Source organism: Phascolarctos cinereus, unplaced genomic scaffold (genome assembly GCF_003287225.1).
Source record: "Phascolarctos cinereus isolate Bilbo 61053 unplaced genomic scaffold, phaCin_HiC Scaffold_1;HRSCAF=81, whole genome shotgun sequence".
NCBI lineage: Eukaryota > Metazoa > Chordata > Mammalia > Diprotodontia > Phascolarctidae > Phascolarctos > Phascolarctos cinereus.
The window spans coordinates 115,600,300-115,625,663 of NW_027555514.1; the positions used below are offsets into that span (position 1 = coordinate 115,600,300).

A 25,364-nucleotide genomic window follows, 5' to 3' on the forward strand; every position below is an offset into this window, starting at 1 on the left:
AGTTCTCAGCTACTACAAAAAGAGCTGCTATAAATATTTTTTGTACAAATAGGTCCTTTTCTCTTTAAAAAAAAATCCCCTTAGGTTATAGACCTAGTAGTAGTATTGCTGGATCAAAGGTATGTACAGTTTTACAGCCAGCTCTTTGTGCATAGTTCCAAATTGTTCTCCAGAATAGTTGGATCATCAGTTCACAACTCCACTAACAGTGCACTAGTGTCCCAGTTTTCCCACATCCCCTCTAACATTTGTCATTTTCCTTTTCTGTCATATTAGCCAATCTGACAGGTGTGAGGTGGTGCCTCAGAGTTGTTTTTAATGTGCATTTCTCGAATCGGTAGTGATTTAGAGCATTTGTATGACTGTTATTATTTCAGTAAAAACTTATTTTTTTTAAACACCCTACTATGTGCAATGCTTTAGGTTCTGAGGATACACAAGACAAAAATGAAAACGGCTCTGGTAAATTCCTGTTACACTTGACAATTGTCTCGAATGTCCCTCAGCTGATTAGCTGGGGCGAACAGATACCTCACCAGAGAGACAGTAACAGATCAATGGAGCACAGGTTCCACAAAAGTTCCTGTCCCTCATTGTGCTGCGACAGCAACCTGGGGTTCTTGAAGGCTATGCTAGTAGAGTCTGAGTTCTGGCATGCTCTTCCAAACTGGAAAAATCTAAGAATGGAGTGATCTGGCTGGCCAGTAGGTAAGTTTTGTTGCCTGTTAGAAGGGAAGTTCAAAAGAACCATTCTCCTTGACATGGAAAGGGAGCTGGGATCCAGGGGTGGGGAAACATGTGGCCCTCTAGGTCCTCGAGTGCGGCCCTTTGACCAAATCCAACTTCAGACTCCCCGCCCCTGGATTAGACCTTTTCCCACAGAGCTGGGCATGTGTTCTTTGTCTCCTTGAGGACAGACGCATGTGCTCTGGGAGCTCACTGAAGAGTTTGTTTGACTGGAGGCTACTGGTTGATCCCTCAACCCGTACAGTCATGAGGACCAAAGGAAAAATAAAGATTTCCCATCCCACTTTTTTTTCCCTAGGCTTTATTCGTGGCAAGAGCAATGATTCTGATAGTGATTCCATCCTGCTATATCTCCCCGAGGTCATTTTAATAACCTAATTTTTTACTTAAAATTTGTGTAAGGGACTTATGCCTGAGGACTCAACTACCCTTTGCCCCTAAAGCCTTCTGGGAGATGTAGTCCTTGGGAGAAAGTCCCTAAGTCCCTAGATAGTTGTAAGCCATTCCCCTGTTCTCAACTGTTGAACTTCTCTTTGAAGAACTTGGCTCCTAGGTATTTTTCCTTCCCAGGCCCTGTACCTCCCAGCTTCCCTAACACAATTATTTGTTCTAGGAGTTCATTAGCTATGACCTGTGAGCACTCCCAGTATACTCATCAGTACAATTAATCTTTAATCTATTGCTTTACCTATTTGCTTATTGTATTTTTACATTTTTTTATACAATTCACAGTTTTGTATATAACTCTCATTTTTCATTCCCTATATGTTGAAATATACACGTTTGTTGATGTTTATTAAATTCACGTTTTTTTTCTAAAAGTCAGAAAAAAAGAAAGACCCAGTACAACAACAGTGTGGCTTGTTGATTTTTAATTCCATTTCCATCTCAGTTTTTATAGATGTACCACAGATATTAACACAGCATTCATTCTTACTTTTCTTGCCACTCCTTTTGGGATGCTTTAAAATTAATTTCACGTAGTTCTTGGAGGTATTTTTGCTAGCAATCTGCCCTTTGTGACATTGATACCAGATATCTGTGTTTTGGTTCTTCTCCACTTTAGTATGGCCTTTATGGACAATTAATTCTTTCAGCAATCCTGTGTATAGCAGGTTCTTCTTCAGGAGGGCATGGCTATCCCAGGGATGGATTGATGGGGGCCTTGGTTTAGGGTATTGAAGCTTAGAAGGCATTGGTAGACTGGGTGCTGCTTCTACCAGACACTGGTTAGTGAACTTAGCACCTGGTTAGGAAGAATAATCAGTTAAAATGGGGAAGCCATCAGATGGCTTTCTCCTTCGATGAGGAACACCACCCAAAGTTAGCTCCTTACTCTTCTGGTTTTCTGGGACCTGCCCATCCTTTGCCCATGGCCTTCCTACCAGTGACCTTGCAGTACAACAGGGTTTCTGCCCACCGGGGCTGGATGTGCCCAAGTTTCTGATCTCTGCACACAGATCAGTATCATTTTCCCCTTTCCACCTCTCAAATGCATTTGTCTTTAAAAGTTAATTTATATTATTGTCTTCTGAGGAAATCATCATGGGACTCCCCACTTCTTATAGAGATGGGGACCTCAGGAATGAAATGCTGTCAGACTTCATTACTATCTCTTGGGTTTTCTCAGCTGCTTTTGTTATCAGAGGGATTGAAAAATGGCCCTTTGTGTTACAAACAGAAGATATTAAAAAGACTCTTTTTAAAAGGAGAGAAAAAAAAAGTTGTTTTGAGAGCACCTTTCATGCTGCTTACCTGGTGCCAAAATTGTTGGTTATGGTTTTTCAGGTGAGTTTAACAAAGAATCAATTTAACTAACAAGTGTATCCGACTAATGCCATGTGCAGTACTGCTCCAAGGAACTAGTCTTTCCCTGCTGATTAAAGGTCTTTTATTTGAGAGAGAGACATGGATAGAGGGCTGGCCTGCAGTCAGGAAGACTATTCTAGACTTGCCTCTGACACATGCTATCTGTGTGACTGAGGACGTCACTCAGCATCTCAGTGCTTCCAAGTAACTCTGCAAGAACAGGTTATCTATGGGAACATTCACGTCTATTGCTGTCTGTAAAGTTCATAATGAAAGAACGGAATTCAAAACAGAACAAAAAGACCATAAGCTACACACGGATCAATCTGCATGGCTCTGAGAGCGTGTCCACACCAGGACAACTCTAGGTTCCCACCCTCACCAGGCATCACCACGTAAAGGTGAACTGTGCTTCATCCAATGTGAGCTCAGCAATAGAAAGTTGGGGGACTACCATTGTGGCATATTGTGTATATTGTCAGACATAGTCATTGCCGGTTAGCTTTCCTTTACTAGTTTTGTCAAAAGGGAGGATTCTATCAGATTGAAGTATATCAGGAAATGCTATCAGCAAAACTTTAAAAATACATAAATAAACATATAAAATATTTTTAAATATTTTTAAGGTAAGCTGGGGAAGTAGGTAGAATCAATATCCTGAGGGAAAGAGGATGTATTCATTGGGTTCAGTGTGCTACCATCATGTCAACTCTGCCAATGAGCTGAGAATTAGAAATGAACCTCTTTCTCCCACTTGCACCTTTTCTTCAGATCAGGGGCCAAAACATAGTAGAAGGTTCAATAGAGGGCAGATTTGGGAACAAAAAGTCAAGTTAGTCTGGGGCTTCAGGAGGCAAGAGTCCTACTTGAGCCAGATTATAAAGGATAATGAAGGGTAGTGGTCAAAAATGGCCACATAGTAAGAACAAGCCTGGATGTTTGCTGGGACAAGAGGCACACAAACAAATAAACAGATGAAACAAACAAACTGAGACATGGGTAGAACCAGCTTTAGGGTTAGGGCAGTTCTAGTGGGAAAAAATGCACAGACATTCTGCTTTTCAGCATGCCCAGCTTCACTTTCTTAAGCTTAGTCATTCAACAAATAATAAATCAAGTCTTGCTCTGTAGTATTTGCTGATTTTTGAAGTGTAAATGCTCAGTGAAAACTTAACAATTAACTCTCTGGCTCCAGCACACTTTTGGATTAGGCTTACAGAAGGTATTTTAGAAAAAGATTCCTGTACATTTTTAATTTGTCAGTTCTCTGGCTTTTGTGTCTTGTTTTTGTTTTTCTCTTACCTAGGAAAACTCCTTTTGAGAAAACAAATAATTTGTGTCTCGCCAGAGAATGATTTGTTTATCTCTCTCTCTCTCTTTTTTTTTTTGGTGAGGCAATTGAAGTTAAGTGACTTGCCCAGGGTCACAAAGCTAGTAAGTGTCAAATGTCTGAGGCCATATTTGAATTTAGGTCCTCCTGACTCCAATGCCGGAGCTCTATCCACTGCTCCTAACTGCCCCAATTTGTTTATGTCTCTTCAAAGGTTAGGGGATCATGGTGCCCACTCCAAGAAGCAGCCAAAGATTTTGGAGTAAGTATAGGGGGCTTATTAGAGAAAAATGAAAATCTCCCATAAATCAGCCAGCTTTGATTCAGCCAAGGCTAACTTTCCTCCAGCTCTTCCCATGCTCTCAAAATTACTGCCTATTTTCTCTCCAGGACTTTGCTTCATCAATTATACTCTCTTTTCTCATAAATCTTTGATCTTTTCTCTCCTAGGTGCCTTCCCAACTGCTACCAACTCAGAAACACGGAACCACCAAAACCTAGCATCCTTCTTCAATGTCACCTAATCCACACTTCTCTCATTTTACAGGCTCAGTTCTTAGCAATCCTTAAAAAAAAAAAAGCCTTCCATTTTTGCCTGCATTTGTTTCCTCCTTTACACTGAAAAACTCCTTGAAAAAGTTTCATTTCTTTGCCACCTAACACACTCAGTTCCTTAGAATTTGGCTTCCATTTCTATGATGATGCAGAAATTACCCTAAGTCCTATGATTTTTTCTTCAATTCATTGCTCTTCAATCAACCAATCAATCAATAAACATTGTTTAAGCAGCTACTACGTGCTGGGTACTGTACAAAGCACTGGGGATACAAAAAAGAGGCAAAAGATAGCCCCTGCCCTCAAGGAGCTTACAATCTAATGGAGGAGACAATATGCAAACAAATATATACAAAGCAAGCTACATTCAGGATAAATTGGAAATAATGAACAGAGGGAAGGCACTGGAATTATGAGGCGTTAGGGAAAGCTTCCTACAGAAGGTGGGATTTTAGTTGGGATATTTAAGAAGCCAAAGAGAGGCCAGGAGTTGGAACAGAGGAAGGTAAGCATTAAAGTCATGGGGTTAGCCAGAGAAAATGTCCAGAGCTGAGAGATGGAGCGCCTTGTTTGTGGAAAAGCCAGGAAGCTAGTGTCACTGGATCGAAGAGTATGTGTTGGGAAATAAGGTGTGAGAAGACTAGAAAGACAGGCGGGGAGGAGATTATGAAGGGTTTTGAATGCAAGTATCACTTTCTTGAAACTGTTTTCTGTGACATCATATTCTCTGGTTCTTCTCCTGCTTCTCTGATTTCTTCTCATCTCCTTCATTGGCTAATTTTCCAGCTCTTAATCTATGATCCCATAATAGATAATGTCTGCAATTTTCTCAGTGAACTAAGAAGTGAGGTCCTCCCTTGAGAAGGAGAGAAGGAGAGATGAAAATCTCTGTCACAGGATTTTGAGAAGAAGGATGACTTAGTGGAAAGAACACTAGATGTTGAGTCAGGAAGTTGTTAAGTTGTTCCCGACTCTTTGTGGCCCCATTTGGGATTTTCTTGGCAAAGATACTGGAGTGGTTTGCCATTTCCTTCTCCAGTGCATTTTACAGATGCGGAAACTGAGGCAAACAGGGTTAAGTGATTTGCCCAGGGTCACACAGCTAGGAAGTGTCTGAGGCTTGATTTGAACTCAGGTCGTCTTGACTCTAGGCCCAGTGCTCTGTGCACTGTGCTATGTAGCTGCCCCAGCTCAGGGAGATGTGAGTCCAAATCCTGTCTCTGACACTCTGTGACCTTGGGCAAATCATTTAATCTCTCTGAACCTCAGATTTTTCTTCTGTAAATCAAGGAGTTTGGTACTAAATGGACTCTGAGATCTCTTCCAGATCCTATGTTCATCCCAACTCCAAGTCTAGTGCTCTATTCACTGAAAATTCACACAATCCTAAAGGAAGATCTTTCCTATTTCCCCCCAAAAGAGTTAATGTTTCCTTCCCTTGAAACTGCTTCCTAGTTGCCTAGAAGGTAGAAGCACCTGAGTCCTGCATCATTTTGCTGATATTGGGCACTGGGTAGTATGACATATGGCCAATGCCCACTAGGATGGGAAGTGGAGAATCAGCTCAGCTGGTATAACTCAGGCAGTATGAGGCAAGAACTGACCACAAGTACTCATCATTTCTCATTTCTCCAGTTCTGGATGGATGAATGAATAAAACATTTACCGAGCACTTATAATGAACAAAGCACTGTGCTAAGGGGGAGGGGGGTGCATTACAAAAAGAAAAGGAAGACAGTCCCTGTTCTCAAGGAACTCACTTTCTAATGGGAGAGATAACAGACATAGAAAGTCCTTAGAGTGTAGCAACAAAGTGGATGTTAAAGCCTCTTCTTTACTGTCATTTCCACAGAGGGAATTACACTCATATTGGTTTCTGAGACTGAACCGTTTAACAGTACCAAGGACTTGGATGTCAAGAGCATTCTTTTCTTGGTTTTCAGTAGCAATGGCTGTAGCACCCACAGAAGCAATTTTCAGAATACATCTCCATAAATATTGCTTCCCAAGACTGTGGCTGAGAGTATGGGGCTGGAAGCGTTCTTAAGGCTTTTGTGTTCAGGATCTCGGGCTGTCTCCATCAGGGTCTGAGAAGAAATAATGGTCAAAGTCGTGATGGTTTACTTTGCCTGATGCATCCTGTTTCCCCTCTCTCCTTCAGGTTGAATTGCTGCTTCAGCTGGACTGGTTTGCCTGTCCTTTGTGTGACAGTTGGCAGGGAGAACTGGCCCCTCTGAGACAGGAGCCACCTCCCCAGGTGATGCCTGGAAGGATTGGGCTGGGAGCAAGGATGGTGGTCTTGGATGGGGGTGCCAGTAGTGCTACTGATCCCTGAGCTCTTGTGCCTATCTAGTGGTAGTTGATCAGCCCTTGTTGCTGTGAAGGCTGGACTAGAAGTAGGTCTAATGGTTTAAGGAGTGCTGCCATTCCCAAGGCTCATTCTCCTGGGCTGAAACCATTGGGATCTGAGGGCAGATGTTAGTCAAAGTGATGGTGGTGGTTTGACTTGCCTGGCACGTGTTGCCTCCTGTCTCTTCCTCAGGGTGCCATATTGCTTCAGCTAGGTTGGCTTGCCTGCTCTGTCATGATTGTGTTGTCTGTGCATTGGGTGTTGGGGTGAGACTGAGGGGAGGAAATAGATCGTGAATAGTATGAGCCACAATCATAGGCCAACTAGACGTCTCTGAATGGCTCCTCTCACGAATCACTGTGATGATGGCCCAAGAAGATAATCATAGGGGCATAGATCTAGAGTTTGAAGGCAACTTAAACATTGAGTTCAACACCCTTATTTTAAAGATGAGGAAACTGAGGCCCAGAGTGGTTAAGTTACCTGCCTAAAGTAACATATCTGTAGGTGCAGGGACCAGGGATTCAAACCCACATCTTGTAACTCCAGATTCAATAAGCTAAGAGATCCAGGACTAAACATGGCAGGTGCTATAGCTGTACCATTCTTCTAAACCTCAATAAATCTATCTTCAACACATACCATCCATCCTGCCCACGACATTTGTTCTTACCACCATGTCCACTGTCTATTATTAAATGCTCTTTGTTCAATTCCCCCAGTAGATAAGTGGTAAAAAGATATGAATAAATCATCCTCAAAGAAGAATTGCCAAGTATTCACAATAATAGGAAAGAATACTCTAAGTCATTGAGAACAAGAGGAACGCACACTTGAAAGTCCCGGAGGTGTCACTCATTCCCAATAACTTGGCAAGGGGATTTTTTTAAAAATGTGAATCGTCAGTGTCGGGGAGGTTTTGGAAACATGGCGCACACTGGTCTTTCCTCCCTAGCTAAAATAGAAGGAAGGCATGCTACGTGTAATCCTCTTAGTGGGAAGAGACCTTGGGAATTAATTTCCCAGTGAAGGCCCACACATGGCCCCTAAATATGGGTCTGTGTCCTTTGCCTTTTTGTATTTCTTCTTTCTTGTTCTTAGGGGAAGGAATATTGAAGTGAACTGTGACCTTGTGAACTTGAAAGGTCAGGAGAAGCAAGCCACCAGAGTCTCAGATGCTGGAGCCCATGGCAGATTTTGTGAACAACCTGGCCAGGTGGAGTATGAAGTCTCAAGCAACCTGCTAAACCCAGCATAGAAATGGATTGCAAGCCTCTAAGAGGGAATTACATGTGGAAGTTAACTTGGTGGGGGGCAAATGCTTTGTACCAACTGATTTAAGGTTGAATCCACTTTCACCAGAGATTAAAGTGGTATAGGAGAAAGTTTGTCCCTGGGCATATTAGGAGGAATGATCTGAACTTCTTGCTTTATTTTCTCAGTAAATATCCCTTTATAAAAGGTTAAAAAAAAAGAGATAGGCATACTAATGCAATGTTGAGTTCCTCTAAGAACTTCCATTTTGAGGAAGCATCCTATGCCAGCCATCCTTCATTCCTCCCTGGCTCTGCTTCTGACCCTACACACTTCATCACCATACTACCCACCCTTCCCAGCCATGCCCAGCCCTTTTCAGCTCCCTTTTATATGTAGTCTTTCCCTCATTTAAATGTAATTTACTTGAGGACAGGCACTGTCTTTCTTTTTGCTTGTATTTGTATACTTGGCATAGTGTCTGGCATATAGTAAACACTTAATAAATGCTTGTCTGACTGATTGGAGCCCTGAAGTGTTACAAACATTCTGGAAAGCAATTTGGAATTATGCAAACAAAATGGCTAAAATATTCATATCCTTTGACCCAGAGATTTCACTGTTGGCATTTACCCAAAGGAGATCAATGACAAAACCCCCCCAAGATTCATTTATAGCAGTTCTTTTTTGTAGCAGCAAAGACCCCAGAAGCAAAGTATATGATCATTGATTGGAGAATGGCTAAACAGATTGTGGTGCCAGAATGTAATAGGATGTTGCTACTCTGTAAGAAACAATGAACATGATGAAGCAGAAAAATACATAGGAACATTTATATGGACTGATAAAGGGGAGTATGAAGAACCAGGTAAAATATATACACGATGTCTGCAACAATGTAAATGAAAAGAACAATAAAACAAAACAATCAAAACTTCATGCTGACAAATTATAAGGACCAAATTTGGTCCAAAAGGAAGAATATGACAAGACACTTTCCCCTGCTTCTTTGCAGAACTGACTTACCGTTGATGTCAAATACCATGCCATCAGACTATTTTTGATATTTTAGTTAGTTTTGTAGTACTTTTTTCCACTTTCCTTCCTTTTTAAAAAATTCTTTATTATACAGTTGTCTCTCTGGGACAGGATGGGAAGGGATGGGAAATGCAACACAAACAAGAAATGTGAGCAAAACATTTTTTTAAAAGCATAACCTGGTCCAACCAAGAGATACGCCAGTAATCTTTCCCACTGTCTGACTTCCTTAAGTGCCCTAACTACAATGCTAATGCTGTTGGAGTCAGCCATTGTTAGATGTCATTGTTTCTGGCAAATGGGGAGCATCTCAAGGGCTTCCCTGATGCCAAGCTCAAGGCACTACACCCAAATCTCTTCCATCTTTACTGGCAATTCCTTACATTTTCCCCACCATACTGACAGCTGGGAATAGTCAAATCACCCGAGTCTCTCAGAGAAGAGGTAGGAATCAACACACCCCTTGTCCCAGACGATAGGATATTCTAAGCATCTCCTTAGGATGCATGCTGTCCTCCTGGCTTCAATTCCCCTAAGTAAGCATGGAAGGAGAGATTTAGAATCCTTACTTCTTCTAGGTAAACATGCATCTAACTTGCGCCATACGTACCAGTTAAAGTCACCATCATTCAGAAAATCTCTTTCTTTGTCAACCTACTACTACTCACTGTTTCCTAGACACTGAACCTCTTGTTACCCAAGGCTGGAGTTTTCTTTGAGTCCTCTGGCACCTATCTGATCACAGTTTAGCTTCAAATGGCCACTCAACAATACTTTTTAAAAAATTTATTTCCCCCAAGAGCCATTAGTTGTTTTTTTTTCTTGTTTGTTTGTTTTAGGTAATTGGGGTTAAATGACTTGCACAGGGTCACACAGCTAGTAAGTGTCAAGTGTTTGGTCTGAGGTCACATTTGAACTCAGGTCCGAGCCAGTGCTCTATCCACTGCACCACCTAGCTGCCCCTAAGAGTCACTAGTTGGAAGTGATACTTCAGAATTCCTCTAGTCCAAACCACACCTAAACAAAAATTTCGTCTGCAACATACCCAACAAATGTTTCTCCTATCTTTGCTTGAAGATCTTCAGTGATGGAGAACCCATTGATTACTTCCTGAAGCAGCCTTTTTCACTTTTTTTTTTTGCTAGGCAATGGGGTTAAGTGATTTGCCCAGGGTCACACAGCTAGTAAGTGTCAAGTGTCTGAGGCCAGATTTGAACTCAGGTCCTCCTGACTCCAAGGCCAGGCAGAGCTCTATCTACTGTGCCACCTAGCTGCCCCTCTGTTTCACTTTTTAAAAAATCTGTATGTATATGTATACAAATATGATGATATATACAATGTTCCATACCTGTGGACTTCACACCCCTGGCAAAAAAGTTAAGGGAGGTATTTTCTCACATCTCTTTTTTTGGGGGGGCCAGTGCTGAAATTAAGAAGATAAAAAGCCAAGCTAAGGCACGACTGATTCAAGACGCGATGTTTTCCAGGCCAGAAATAAAGTTTTCAGAAATTCTTATTGGCTCTCCCAAGTGGCCCTTCTCAGGCATCTTCTCCTAGTTATCAAGGCTCTTGGATTAGACTTAGCCCCTGGAGAAGAGCAGGGCTCAACTTGAAAGGCTAGCAAAGGCATTGAGATGTCAACCACTTGCTTTGGGAGTGTTCTGGGTCTGCAATCCTCTACTCCCACAGGGTGCTTAGAAAACACAAAGTAAAGCTCAATGTGACTGGAGCCATCCCCTCCATAGAGTTTTCTTCCCCTCTGCTTGTTCATTTCTTCCTTGGCAGCAATAGCTTCCTTTCTCAGCAAAGCATTTGAGTCTTTAAATATATATTTAAGAGGTATTGATAGCAAAAAGGGCCAGAGGGACACAACTTGGTACAGCTTGGGCTTCTGACATTTTCTCATGGAAAGTTTTCTCTTTGCTTCCTCGGTTTCACCTTTTTTTTTTTTTTAGGCAATTGTGGTTAAGTGATTTGCCCAGGGTCACACAGCTAGTAAGTGTCAAATGTTTGGTCTGAGACCCGATTTGAACTCAGGTCCTCTTGACTTCAGGGCTGGTGGGCCCTGAAGTCCACTGCACCATGTAGCTCCCCCTTGTTTCACTTTTGTAAAGCTCTAATTATTAGGGAGTTTTTCCTTACATCAAACAAATCTATCTTTTTGTAACTTTCCCATCTCATACTCCTAATTCTGCCCTCTGAGGCTGAGAAGAATCTCTCCTACTTCACAGCCCTTTAAATATTTGCTGCTCACAATAAGGGCTTACCCAGATGTTCAAATACACTGAAGCCTCACTATAATATAACCTATGAGAACATGGACTTTTTTACAATTCCCAGCCTTGCTTCCTAGTCAAGGGAGGTTTATTTAGTCGAAGTACAGGAAAAGCCTTATTCTAACCCTGTTTCACCTCTAGAATGATTTCATGCTGTGACCTAGATGACGGTATAATAGTGAGGTTCTAGTGCAGTGAAGAAGAGGGATGGTTGCTCTATAACTTCTAGGGGTCAGAGTCTTCAGTTGAAAGGACCCTCTTCCTAAGGCAGTGGCCACATTTGATGGGTGGAGGCTGCTAGGGTGCTCAGCCGAGAAAGTGGCTGCACCCCAGAAGGGTTCTCTTGTTGCCAGAGGCCATGGTTCAAAGAACCTGTCCACTTTAGTTTGATTTTGTCATTCGAGTTGTGCTCAGAACTTTGCTGAATATCCCACTTGTCTTGTTTTTCTCTGGCATATCCTGTGGATCATAAGACCAAGTAAGAAATACAGATTGCTGAAGTGCTCAGTCATACAGATAAGCAGCACCTGTGGATCATTCTCATATGCCAGAGGATTTAAAAATTTTTTGGTAATCATTTTTTATTTAAAAAATTTTAGATAATCATTTTTTATTTTTTATGAACTTGGCAAATACTAACCAACATGGATATTCCCATACACAAAGAAGAAAAAGAGGACTAGGTAGGAAACTATGACTCTCTTTCATGTACTTTTTAAAAAAATATTAAATTTTATATTAAACCAAACACCATGGTACCTGCACTTCCCTGGCTGTCTCTGTCTACCTTCTGAACTTCCTTCTGCTCATTTGAAAAAATACTTCCCATGACAAGAAATTTTAACAGGTTTATGGTGCTTCAAAGTTTGGAAAGCACTTTGCATGCATGATGTTTGAGCCCCACAACAGCCCTGTGAGCTAGGTAATTACAGGTTTTGTTATTTCCATTTTGCAGCTGGGGAAACTGGGTAGAGGTTAAGGGACTTGACCTGTGACTACATAAACCCAATGTCAGAGGCAGAATTTGAACCCAGGTCTTTTCGACTCTAGCTTCAGCATTTTAGCCACTGTGACAAGCTATTTTTCAAAAGTCCCTAAAATGGGGCAGCTAGGTGGCTCAGTGGATAGAGCACTGGCCCTGGATTCAGGAGGACCTGAGTTCAAATCTAACCTCAGACACATAATACTTACTAGTTGTGTGACCCTGAGCAAGTCACTTAACCCCATTGCCTAGCCAAAAAAAAAAGTCCTTAAAATTGAGGCTTTCTCTTTTCAAAAACAGTTCAGTTACACCTATTTTTTATTAATTTCCTGTGTTCAAATAAGGCAGCTAAATGGTGCAGTGGATAGAGTACCAGGCCTAGGGTCAGGAAGACCTGGGTTCAAATCCAGTCTCAGACACTTACTAGCTGTGTGACCCTAGGCAAGTCACTTAACCCTGGTTGCCTCAGTTACCTCATCTATAAAATGAGCTGGAGAAGGAAATGGTCAGCCATCTCAGTATCTTTGCCAAGGAAACACCAAATGGGGTCACAAAGAGTTGAATACAACTGAACAACAAAAACTGACAATCAAGGAATTGACAATAAAGGAAATAAATAAACAAAGGAAAAGACCCATCACAGATGGATGTGGAATTATGTTCTACTTTACCTGAGATGGATTTGGCTTCTCCTTTGATTTCAGCTTCATTAGTTTTATTGCTGTTAGAACTTCTCCTGGAATCCCAAAAGTTAAGAAAAGAAACAAAGAAAAAAATGAAAATCATTAAAACTGTGTTTTTGGGAGGGAATGGTAGCACATGCCTGCAATCCCTGCTTTTAGGGGAGGCTGAGGCTTGTACATCACTTGAATTCTGGAGTTCTGAGCTGCAGTAGGGCTAACACCAATCATGGGAGTCTGATCTCTAAATTCAGTACCAATATGGTAAGTCCTCAGGAGCCAGAGGTTGCCAGACTGCTTAAGGAGGGGGCAGTCTCCCCAAAATGGAGCAGGTCAAATGTTCCTTGCTTACCAACAGTGGAATCAGCCTGGAGTGGCCACTGTACTTCCATAGCCTGGGCAAGATAGGGATACCCAGTCACCAAAAAAGAAACCATATTTTCAAAATTAGTCTTGGTGTTTTACCAAAGTAGAAATGTTTTAGGCATAGATATAAATATAGGAATGGTAAATCATGATTATATTGAGTGGGTATGATGCTTCTAAAAATTGCCTAGAGAAAAGATGGGAATGCCAAGGGGGAGTGAGGAAAGGAGGAGAGCCAACCTTTGCCTCTGCTGGGGAACAAGTGGGTACCACTCCATCTGTTCTGGCCTCTGCCTAAGGCACTTACTTATTGTGTGTGTTGTCAGCTGCGTATGTCTTGGCCCAAATGCAAAATCTGATGTTTTTGCTCTCTGGTGGCCCACCTGGTCAATTAGCAGGTGGGCTCAACCAAATATAGAGAAGGGCTTAATTCAAATCTCTAAAACAATGTTGGGGGGGGGAGCCCCACAGTCATGCAATGTATTAAAGGATTTGCTTTTTTAATTAAACTTTTGCAAAACTAGTATTTATTTAGCAGATATTAAAATAGTTAAAAATAACCATCTCAAAATTTTGAAGATAGCAGACAGTTAATAGCAATGGGACATACAAAGTAGAGGAAGGAAGGAAGGAAAGAGGAAGGAGAGAGGGAAGAGAGGAGAGAGGGAGAAGGAAGGAAGGAGGGAAGGATGAAAAATATGAAGAGTAAGGAATAATGTATAGCAACCTCAAAGGAAAGGAAGATAAAATGAGAGAGGTCAAGGGAGGAGGAGGAGAGGAATCAGGAAAAAAAAAGATGTCAGGGAAAAAAGGGAGACAGAGAAGAATTTAAAGGAAGGCACAAATTGGAGAGACAGAAGGTAAGAAAAACATAGATGAAGAAAGGGACAGGAACACTGAATTACAGTGTGATGGAATATGAATCAAATGATTGCAAATAAGACCCTACAAGTGTGTAGAGAAAGGAAGTGGAAAGGGTAGAGGAGTGTGCCAAAATGGTGGTTGTCCCCAAGACAGATTTGGTTACTTCACTATTCAAGTCAAGCCTATTTATTTCTCCTCCTCAAACCCCGCCCCACCGTTTAATTATATGCTATTCTATTATAAAGAAAGTGGGGGGGGGGAGAAGGGTAGTGTGGCTGGATCAGAATAAAACATGTAGAACAGAGAAATGATTTCTTGAGGGTCAATTCAGTTCAATCCAACCCTATAAACATTTTTTAGACACCTACCATGTACTAGCCATGGAATGCAAAGATTACATAGGCCTTGCTTCCTGTCTTCATGGACTTTGCAATCTAGTAAGCAGAATATTCTAAATATAAGGGGGTGGAGGAAGCTATTAGGTAGGAAATCTCTACAAGCCACATCCCTGACAGCTTCAGATTATGGACATTAATTAAGGCTTTTCCTCTCCTCTCTTTTACATGCTAGCAAAGTGTAGTTTATAAATTTGTGTAAATGTAGTAATTTTATATTTAACCAGTGAATTTCCTGATTTCCTTTCATGAAGTCCAAGATCTCTGTGGAGTGGGAATTGAGATTCACTGTGCTGTCTTTTACCAGGGCTGTGGTTGCAAATATTACTATGCTTTTTTTTTTCTGATTAAATTGGTTTGCTTCAACTTAAAAAAAATTTTTTTAAAGAGTGTTTCAAACACAAATGAGTAGAATGCAAAATAGAATATAATGCATAAGAGACGAAAATAAAATGCTGGGTGAACTAAGGAAACATTATTTCTAACAGAGAAACACTGTCAATTAAGGATTCACCAACTGCTTAGTGATAACTGTAGCATCTTACTCCTCATTCCTCATCCCTGTGCTCATTAACCCAGCCACCCCTCCCACCTTTTGCTAGAGGTTAACATTGGCTGCAGGAGAAATTGTTGAGGACTAACTGTGGGTACAAATCACTTACTTTAATCGGTCTTTCTTGGTGGTAAGATCTATACAGAGATTAGAGAAGTTTTCATGTACCCCAGTGGCACTGAGCAGCATCAGGCTGTCACTTGACTGAGAGATTGATGGTTCATATTTTGTTGACTATATGGAAAAAGAATTACATGGTGAACCAGGTTCCTAGAACTGAAGGTAGGGAACAGCAAAAGGGACTGTTCCTCACCTCTGAGGTGTAGCGTTATGAAGGAGTCCAAAGGTCGTATCTATTTTTCTTTTTTCAAATTCTGACTTAAATTAACTTTACTCTTGGTTTGAGGGCAATAATTTAAAGAGTTAGAATTCCCTCCCTCAGATCAAGATTAAGGAACCAGGCCAGAACAGGCCTTCCTTAAAGAATTTTGTGAACATGGTGATAATTCAAAATAGAAGCCTCACAGCCCTACTGAAAAACATATTTATCTGGCTTCTCCCCTGGAATTTAACAAGAACCTCTTCCTAAGTACCACAATTTTTTATTGTCTCTTTCCTTCTCTGTCTATAACTCTCAATTTCATTCTATCCTATTCATATACAGTTATCCCTTCCATATCATGGGGGTTAGGGGCAAGTGCCCCCATGATCCAGAAAATCTGTGTAAAAATTTTTGGCCCTCCTTTTGTCCTAGAGAAGTTTGAAATTTTTCCTTTTCTTTTCTTTCTTTCTTTCTTTCTTTTTTTTTTTTGGTGAGGCAGTTGGGGTTAAGTGACTTGCCCAGAGTCACACAGCTAGTGAGTGTTATGTTGTTCTATTTCTTTTATGCAATGTTTCTAATACCTTATTTTAAAATTTGGGTTAAGTATTTGACCACAGGCTATATATGTAGATCAATGTTAAGTAAAAAATACTAGCCTTTGTGTATTGTCTGCTGGCTTTCACATTGTTTTTGTAAACTTTAACTTTTTACTCATTTTAACTTTAAAAAAGAAATTGTATATATTTATGGTATTAAAAGATAAAATATGTTGACATCATACAAACACTATACATTTATTTTATACATTTCTGAGTTTCTAAACTTTTTCTTTGTCATCTGTGGCTTCCACAAAACTCCCCCAAAATTTCCATTTAATGTCTTATGTCAATCTGCAATGGGGAAAGTTGTGATGTAAAAGGGATAACTGTATATTTTGTATTGGTTTATCTATGTACATGTTGTTTTCCCACATAGAATACAAGCTCCTTGAGGGCAGGGACTTTTTCATTTTTAGTTTTATATCCTCAGCACCTAGTTCAATGCCTAATACATAGTAGATACTTCATAAATGTTTGTTGCATTGAATTTATATTTATAATCCTAGGATCCTGTTTTTTCTTCTTCCTTCCTTCCTTCCTTCTTTCCTCCCTCCCTTTTTCCCACCTTTCCTTTTTTCATCCTATCTCTTGTCTTTTTTTTTCTTTCTTTTGACTGACCATAATTTGGAAGTGGCAGTTTTTAAAAAAGCTAACATGCCATTAAATTTACTAAATGTTTATATTTCCTGTTCTACTTTTAAAATCAATTAAGTTGAACATGTGCCTTCTAAAGAAAATAATTTTTATTTGTGCGTGGACATACATTATTTTCACCTCATGTGAATCAATTACTCTAACAAAGTCGCTACATTCAATAAGCTATTATTTATTAATTGACTGCTATGTGCAGTGCACTATGCTAAGTTCTGGGAGAGATACAAAATTTGACTAGGACACAAGTCCCTATCCTCATGAATTTTACATTCTAGTGATAAAATATTAATTAATGTTTTATCAATAAAAAATTGCTAAAAAAAATTGATAATTGCCCACTCAAGACTTGCTATGTCTCTCATTATTCAAAGCACTCAGAGAAGACTGCTGATGGACAGTTACACACCTGAGGACTGGATACTCTAAACCATCCCCTAATGACTGATGCCCACTTTAAGATTAGGAAAAAGCACCCTTACTTCTTCCAGAAAGATTGTGCTAGGGGTTTTGGGCACCAAGCAATGATTCACATGGATTCTGGGATCTTTGGTGGTGATGGACAGTCCCTTCCGTAGAATGTTCACCAGTCGGATCCAGAAATGGAAGACAGTTTCAGGATGTTTGGGATGGAGCTTCATGTAATAGATCTTTTCAGTCACGGTTCTGACCCTCAAGACGCATTGGGACTTGTCATAGATCGTGATCTCCACAAATTTCAGTGGGACAATCCTAATGGCACAAGTGAAGACACCACTAATCACTTTGGGTAAAATGAGTCTGTCCTTAACCAGGAAGTCTCATTTTTCCTATTTGCCATTCATTAAACACTGCGTAAGGCCTGGATTCCCTTTCTCCAATCCAGTCAGGTTCCACAAATGCCTACTATGTGCCAGGTAGTATCCTAAATGCTGAGGGAGTGGCTGGATATCTAAATATAGTTCTTTCTGCTTAGGGGAATTCTCTTTAGAAAAGAGTGCATAACTGATCCTGAAGTCAGGAGGACCCAAGTTCAAATCTGGCTTCAGACACTTGACACTAGCTATGTGACTCTGGGCAAGTCACTTAACCCTGATTGCCTCACCAAAACAAAACAAAACGAAAAAAGAAAAAGAAAAGAGTCCATACATACCCCTGATCTGGCAATACCATTACTTGGTCTGTAACCCAAAAGAGATAAAAAACAAAAAGGAAAAGAACCTATATGTACAAAAATATTTCTAACAGCTCTTTTCTGGGGATAAAGAATTAGAAGTTATGGGGATTCCCATCAATTGGGGAATGGCTGAACAAGTTGTAGTATGTGATTATGATGGAATACTATTGTACTATAAGAAATGCTGAGCAAGATGTTCTCAGAAAAACCTGGAATGACTTGCATGGGCTGATGCAAAGTAAAATGTAGTTTGTACAAAGTAACAGCAATATTGTAAGATGATCAGCTGCAAAAGACTTAGCTATTCTCACAATACAATGATCTAAGACAACTCTGAAGAACTTGTAAAGAAAAATGCTATCCATCCGCAGAGAAAGAATTAATGATGTTTTAATACAGATTGAAGCATACTTTTTAAAAAATTCTTTATTTTTCTTGAGTTTTTTTGTCTATGTTTTGTTTCACAACATGACTATTATGGATATGTCTTACATGACTACACATATAATCTATATTGAATTGCTTGCCTTCTCAATGCGGGGGTGAGGGAAGAAGGGAGAGAATTTGGAACTCAAAAGTTTTAAAAACGAATGTTAAAAAATTGTTTTTACATGTAACTAGGGAAAAATAAAATACTAAACTAAAGGAAAAAAAAAAAGAAAGAAAAGAGTCCATAGCATAAGTGGAAAGGTCCAACTGCTCAACAAGCCTAGGACGTCTCTGGCTTTAATAATTCAAGAAAAAGACATCAGTCTATTTCCCTTCATGATAGCAGAGAATAGAGTTCCCAGACAAGGACAAGGGTGAGTGGAGTAGTTAGGGGAGTAGAAAAAAAATAAATTGTTCACATACTACTATTCCCAACGCACTTCCTCCTTCTTTAAATTAGCTTCTTAACCTTCTACCCCTTCTTCTGTTATCTAAATAATAAAATATTAATAGTAATAACAACAACAATAATGTTGTTGTTGTTGATGATGATGATGTATTTATTATCTTCCTCAGCTCTGCCTGGTTTACTTCAAGACTTGTTCCACCTTCTACCTGAAGCCTTTCCTAATCCTCCAGCTGCTGGTGTCCTCCCCTCCCGAAACTATCTTGTATTTATTTTGGAATATATATTCCATATATACTTTTATATGTACATGCTGACATGTACTTCACGAGAATTAAGCTCTGTGAAGGCAGGGACGGTTTTGCTTTTAAGTCATCATATCTCTAAATCTACTATAGTTTGTGGCACATAGTAGTTTAATAAATAGGAAGAGAAGAAGAAGAGGAGGAAAAGGAAAAGGAGGAGAAGGAGGAGGAGGAGGAGAAGAGGAGAAGAAGAGAAGAAGAAGAAGAAGAAGAAGAAGAAGAAGAAGAAGAAGAAGAAGAAGAAGAAGAAGAAGGAGGAGGAGGAGGAGGAGGAGGAGGAGGAGGAGGAGGAGAAGGAGAAGGAGAAGGAGAAGGAGAAGGAGAGGAAGAGGAGAGGAGAGGAAGAGGAAGCGGAAGAGGAAGAGGAAGAGGAAGAAGAAGAGGAAGAGAAGAAGAGGAAGAGGAAGAGGAAGAAGAAGAAGAGGAAGAGGAAGAGGAAGAAGAAGAAGAAGAGGAAAAAGAGGAAGAAGAAGAAGAAGAAGAGGAAAAAGAGGAAGAAGAGAAGAAGAAGAAGAAGAAGAAGAAGAAGAAGAAGAAGAGAAGAAGAAGAAGAAGAAGAAGAAGAAGAAGAAGAAGAAGAAGAAGAAGAAGAAACAAAATAACTAGATTACTCAAATTTAAATCCTTGGTGACCAAAGCTTTGTGTTTTTTCTTTTTCTGTACCTAACTATTGAGTAGCCCCTATGCCAGCCATTCAGTCATAAAAATGTACTTCCAATGCCCTCTCCTTCAACTGTTTATTAATTTTACTTATTTTGTTTACCTGCTAAGAGTGATAGTTGGTGCATTGATGGTTTTAGTCCATGTTGATAAATGTCTGTGGGGCCAGGTGACGTTAGCCATCAGGAAGATATTTGGTAGTGGCAGGCTTGGCACTGAGGAGGTCACTCCAAGGATCACAGTTGTGGACCTATCCTCATCATCTACCCAGTCCTCAGTCTTTGTGACCTGAAATCAATTCCAGTGGCAAAGATCAGAGAAGAGCTGAAGCTTGAGGGCTGAAGGAGGAAGGAGTTAGGAAAGGATGAGGGAGATAAGGGGAATATTCACTGGCAGCAATAAATAAGTCTTGGAGCTTGGCCTGTGGCTACCAATGTGGCAATGTAGGTCTCAATAGACACTGAGTTGGATGGACAGATCCCACCCAGGCTGGTACAGATGAATGATTTAGTCCTTTCCATTTATATTTGTATGAGTCCCGTCCATATAGTCTATACTCCTGCCAAACTAGATGACTCTCTGTCCTCCACATATCTCTTATTCCTTGCCCCTCACCTCTGTACCTTTCCTCACATCGTTTTCTCTATCTGGAATGCCCCCCTTATCTTTTCCCAGCCACAATACTCAGCTGTTGAGATCTTATTTATCCCTCTGAAGCCCAGCTTAAGTACGACCTTCCCCAATACCCCCAAGTAGTTAGTCATCATTCCCCTCAAATCTCACAGAACTTCATGCCTTTCACAAACTTATCACATAATTTTGTGAATTATAGCTATCTGTACACTTGTCTTATACCCCTAATTAGACTGCCCATGAGGTCAGGGACACAGGCTGAACTTTGTCTCCCCCAGAATACTCTATACATGCTGAATTTTTTTTTAGGCAATTGGAGTTAAGTGACTTGCCCAGGGTCACACAGCTAGTAAGTGTCAAGTGTTTGGTCTGAGGTCACATTTGAACTCAGGTCCCCTTGACTTCAGGGCCGGTACTGTATCCACTGCGCCACCTAGCTGCCCTTTATACATGCTTAATAAATAGATGCTTAATAAATGTTTATTAAGTTGTATTGTTATTTATCCTTTTATGTATATATTTTATCTCTCTGACCAGTTTGTGAAGTCCCAAGGCAGAAATTGTTTGGTGAGTGTTTAATAATGATGTTACTGCTGTAAGAAGGAATGAGGGGCATCATGTTGGTTGAACAGGGAATTCAATTGAAGTAATGAATATTCTTATGTACTTGGGAATTAGTATTAGGCAATTACTAGGCAATATCTATAAGTTAATTATCTACAGCAAATTTGTAATCCCACACTGGCTCCTCTTCTACCAAGTGACACATTTTTGAGCCTGATCTCATGGTTGTCTGTGCTACCTGAGACCTCTGCCCCATGATAGCTAACCATTAGATAAATTATGGCTACTATGATCTATCTGCCTGCTTGTCGAAATTCAGTGAAAAATGTGGTGAAATTTCTAGGTATATGTTACCCAATCAATAATAAATCCTAAGCTCTTTCTGCAAAACTTCCCAAGAATAAATAATAGGGGATCTGCTTTATCAAATATAAATGAAAGCGTGTTGCCCCTAGTCAATTGATACTTCTTAACCCAACAGTTCCCACTGCAAACAATACACTAACATTCAGGGACTCTTTCTGAGTGGGAGCTCTCCAAGGACTGGTGAGTCCTGCCCTGACCCCAACCCTGAAAGTTAACATGCTCATTTTGATAAGTATACTTAAATAAAGTTTGCAATAGTAGCCACTTTCCAAGAATCTTTAAGATCTATCTCACTTTCTAGCTTCTCTCTTCTGAACTCATAATGCTTATTGCCAGGTCCACTTATTTAGCATTTCTCTTAGAATCATAAAATCCTGTTACTGGAAGGAACCTTACTGATCCCACTTATCTAACCTCCTCATATATAATATTTTATATTTCTAGCGTAATAAATTTTCATCTATGTGTTTTCTTGCCCTAACTAAACTATAAGCATTGAGAGAGCTCTCTTTATATTCCTAGCACCTGGTGCAAAACCCGATTACACTGTTAGTATATGTTTGTTGATTGATTGATTAAAACTGTAGGATACATTTAAAATAACTATAGACAGTATAAAATACCTGGGAGTACACCTGCCAAAAAACAAAACAAAACCAGGAACCACATAAACATAATTATAAAACACTTTTTATACAAATAAAATCAGATTTAAATAATTGGAGAAATGTTAATTATTCATGAGTTGGCAGGGCCAATATAATAAAAATGATGATTTTACATAAACTAATTTATATATATATATAAAATTCAATGCCATCCCAATTAAATTATGAAAAAAAATTTCACTGAATTAAAAAAATAATAAAATTTATTTAGAAGAACAAAAAGTCAAGAATATCAAAGGAAATAATGGAAAAAATGCAAAGGAAGGTGATTTAGCAGTACCAGATCTTAAACTGTATTATAAGGCAGTAAACTCTCTGGTACTGGCTAAGAATTAGAAAGGTAAACCAACAGAATAGATTAGACATAGAATTTACAGCAGAAAATAAATATAATAACCTTGCATTTGACAAGTGTAAAGACTTACGATTTGGGGATAAGAATTCATTACTTGGTAAAAATGGTTGGGAAAACTGGAAAGTGATAAGGCTTGAAACTGGGCATAAACTAATACCTTATACCATTTACCAAGATAAGGTCAAAATGGATATATGACCTAGATATAATGAGAGACATTACAAGAAAATCAGAAGAACACGGAACATATTACTTATCAGACTTATGGATAGGTGAACAATTTATAAATAAATAAGAGATAGAAAGGAAAGTTAGGTGTAAAATGGATAATTTCAATTATGTTAAATTTAAAAATTTCTGTATAAATAAAAGAAATATAGCCAAGATCATAAGGAAAGCAGAAAATGGGGGGGGGGCGCGGAAATTTTATAGACAGTTTATCAGATAAAGGTCTCATATCTTAAATATATGGAGAATTTTGTCAAATCTATAAGGATATAAGTCATTCTCCAATTGATAAATGGTCAAAGGATATGAATAGGCAGTTTTCCAATGAAGAAATCAAAACAATTTATAGTCATATGAAAAAATGTTCTAAATCATTATTGATTATTGATTGCAAATTAAAACAATCTCGAGATATTTTACACCTACCAGATTGGCTAAAATGATTGAACAGAAAATCAACAAATGCTGGAGGGGATATGGAAAAACTGGGACACTAATTCATTGTTGGTGGAACTGTGAACTGAACCAACCGTTTTGGAGAGCAATCTGGAATTAGACCCAAAGAGATACTAAACTACCTATACTTTTTGACCCAGCAATACCACTACTAGGTCTGTTTCCAAAGATAATTAGGGATCACAATAGGGATTAGGAAAAGAACCTATATGTTCTAAAATGTTTTTAGCAGCTCTCTTTGTGATGGCAAAGAACTGGAAATTTCAGGGATGTCCGTCAGCTGGGGAATGGCTGAATATTGTGATATATAATTGTGATGGAATACTGCTGTGCTGTAAGAAATGATGAGCTCAATGATCTTAGCAAAACATAGAAAGATTTGCATGAACTAATGAAGAGTGAAATGAGCAAAATCAAGAGAACACTGTATACAGTAACAGCAGTACTATTTTAAGAATGACTTTAAGTTAATAAGTTATTTTGACTATTATAAATACCCAAATTAACCATAAAGGACATATGAAGAAAAATGTTATTTGCATTCAGAGAAAGAACTGATAAATAGATGTATAGGATAATTATACTTATATGTATATATATGTATGTGTGTGCATATATGTATATGTGTATGTATATGTGTGTGTATATATATATGCATACATACGTATACATACTTATTTGTGTCTAATGATAGTGGGGGCAGATAGGAAAGAAAAAAAGGAAAAAAATTTACGTGATAATTTTGTGTAAATTTGAAAGAAATAGCAAGTTGTGCATAGTAGATTTAAAGTTTCATGTGCAATCATTATTGTACCATGTTATGGAAATGTTTGTTTTATTCCATAAATTTATTTGGTTTTTATTTTTATTTTTTGTTTTTGCTAGGCAATGGGGTTAAGTGACTTGCCCAGGGTCACACAGCTAGTAAGTGTTATGTGTCTGAGGCCAGATTTGAACTCAGGTCCTCCTGAATCCAGGGCTGGTGCTCTATCCACTGTGCCACCTAGGTGCCCCTTATTCCATAAATTTAAAAAATTTGACTGTACTGTATAGACTCACCGGCCCAGGACTCAAGCAAGCAGCATGTAAGACTTTTAAGACAAATCTAAACCAGTATTCCAAACCCATAGTGTTATAGTATTTCTTTAAGCCACTAAGGCTGTTTTGTGGGTTATACCATGATGAGAATTTCTCCCTGATGTTGAGCAAAAAAAGTTCTATGGACCTGTAGAATCAGTGCATATCTGATAGTATCCATCTCTGACCTTCCAGGAAGACTTTCCAAAACATTCCCAATACTAGAAGGTAGAATTTGAAGGCATAGCTCTAGCATTGACTTTTAACTGAGTCTTAATCTCATGACCCTCTAGCTATCTCATTTGGGCACGTGGTTCAGAAAGGTAGGGTGGAGCTGTAGGCAGGGCAAAGAGAGAAGGTAGGAGCAAATGTAGAGATTCAAAACTAAAGAACTTTTTCCCCGTGGTTCAGACCTGATGTCCGTATGCAGCCAAAACTCTGTAAGCGGTTCAATTACTTTGAGGAGAATTCAGAACCCAACCCCACCCTTCCCTCATCCCTCTCCCCTCTAGGAATTCCAAAACTAATATGAGTCTTTCAGTCCTCTCCTGGGTATAGGGGTTTGAGAGAGCTCTCCTCGCTCAAAGGACAGTTGACCTGGAGAACAGGGCAAGAGTACCTGGATGAAGTTACTTTCAAATACAGCTGACTTGGGGAATAGGTTGAACTCTGGAGAATGAAGCAGCTGGCAGAGTAGACCTTCTTCCACTCCAAGGGCCACTCCAGGGTATGGTTCACCCACCATGGTGGGTGGGAGACCCCTAATGTCTGTCATCAGATCCTGGGAGGTGCAGGCTTGGTAGCATTATAGGTACCTCATATTGGCTTGGCCCAATGGTATGGTTCTGGGATGGTCACTGAGTTCCCGTGCCACCATCACTCCCTTGTCATAGGCTGTGTCCATTAGGGCCTGGGCAGGGCTGTCAGCTCACAATGGTATATAGGTGACATCAAGGGACTTGACAGCAGCAGGAAGGGGAAAGAGGGATGAGGGAGGAAATGCCAATATGCGTCAATGATAAGGACATTCCCGGGGGGAGAAAAGCGGGGCTCCCTCCTTGGAAAAGGGATTTGATTCCACTTCACTTCAACAAGCATTTATTAAATTCTTAAAATATTCAAGGGACAGTGCTAGGTGAGGAGATACAAAGAGAAAAATAGAACAATTCATGCTGAGATGGTTTAACATATGGAAAACTATGAACATAATTGATCATATCAATAACAAAGAAATGAAAATCATATGATTACATCAATAGATGCAGAAAAAACTTTTTGACAAAATACAAG

The 25,364-nt window shown here is 39.6% G+C and overlaps 1 protein-coding gene and 1 long non-coding RNA gene across 4 annotated transcripts in view; one reads left to right on the forward strand and one right to left on the reverse strand.

The window, feature by feature from the left end:
- LOC110219236 (uncharacterized) overlaps positions 1 to 4,552 on the forward strand; it is a 31,409-nt gene extending 26,857 nt beyond the window's left edge. Inside the window, exon 3 of the long non-coding RNA XR_002327553.2 lies at positions 4,337 to 4,552. This is a non-coding gene — a long non-coding RNA (uncharacterized LOC110219236). The remainder of the gene's footprint in view (positions 1 to 4,336) is intronic.
- GARIN1A (golgi associated RAB2 interactor 1A) lies at positions 1,917 to 24,936 on the reverse strand. 3 transcript variants are annotated; one of them, XM_021002409.2, is made up of 7 exons: positions 24,694 to 24,936; positions 19,831 to 20,015; positions 17,254 to 17,503; positions 15,309 to 15,433; positions 13,013 to 13,077; positions 10,432 to 10,506; positions 1,917 to 1,993 (listed from the first exon to the last, which is right to left on the reverse strand). In XM_021002409.2, exons 1-6 carry the CDS (start codon positions 24,847 to 24,849, stop codon positions 10,478 to 10,480), a joined length of 810 nt encoding a protein of 269 aa, XP_020858068.1. In that variant the 5' UTR covers positions 24,850 to 24,936; the 3' UTR covers positions 1,917 to 1,993; positions 10,432 to 10,477. The 3 variants fall into 3 exon arrangements, with proteins under 3 accessions (XP_020858068.1, XP_020858069.1, XP_020858066.1); XM_021002410.2 differs by lacking the exons at positions 1,917 to 1,993; positions 10,432 to 10,506 and adding an exon at positions 6,150 to 6,528; XM_021002407.2 differs by lacking the exons at positions 1,917 to 1,993; positions 10,432 to 10,506 and adding an exon at positions 11,406 to 11,818.
- Between the last annotated feature and the right edge of the window lie 428 nt (positions 24,937 to 25,364).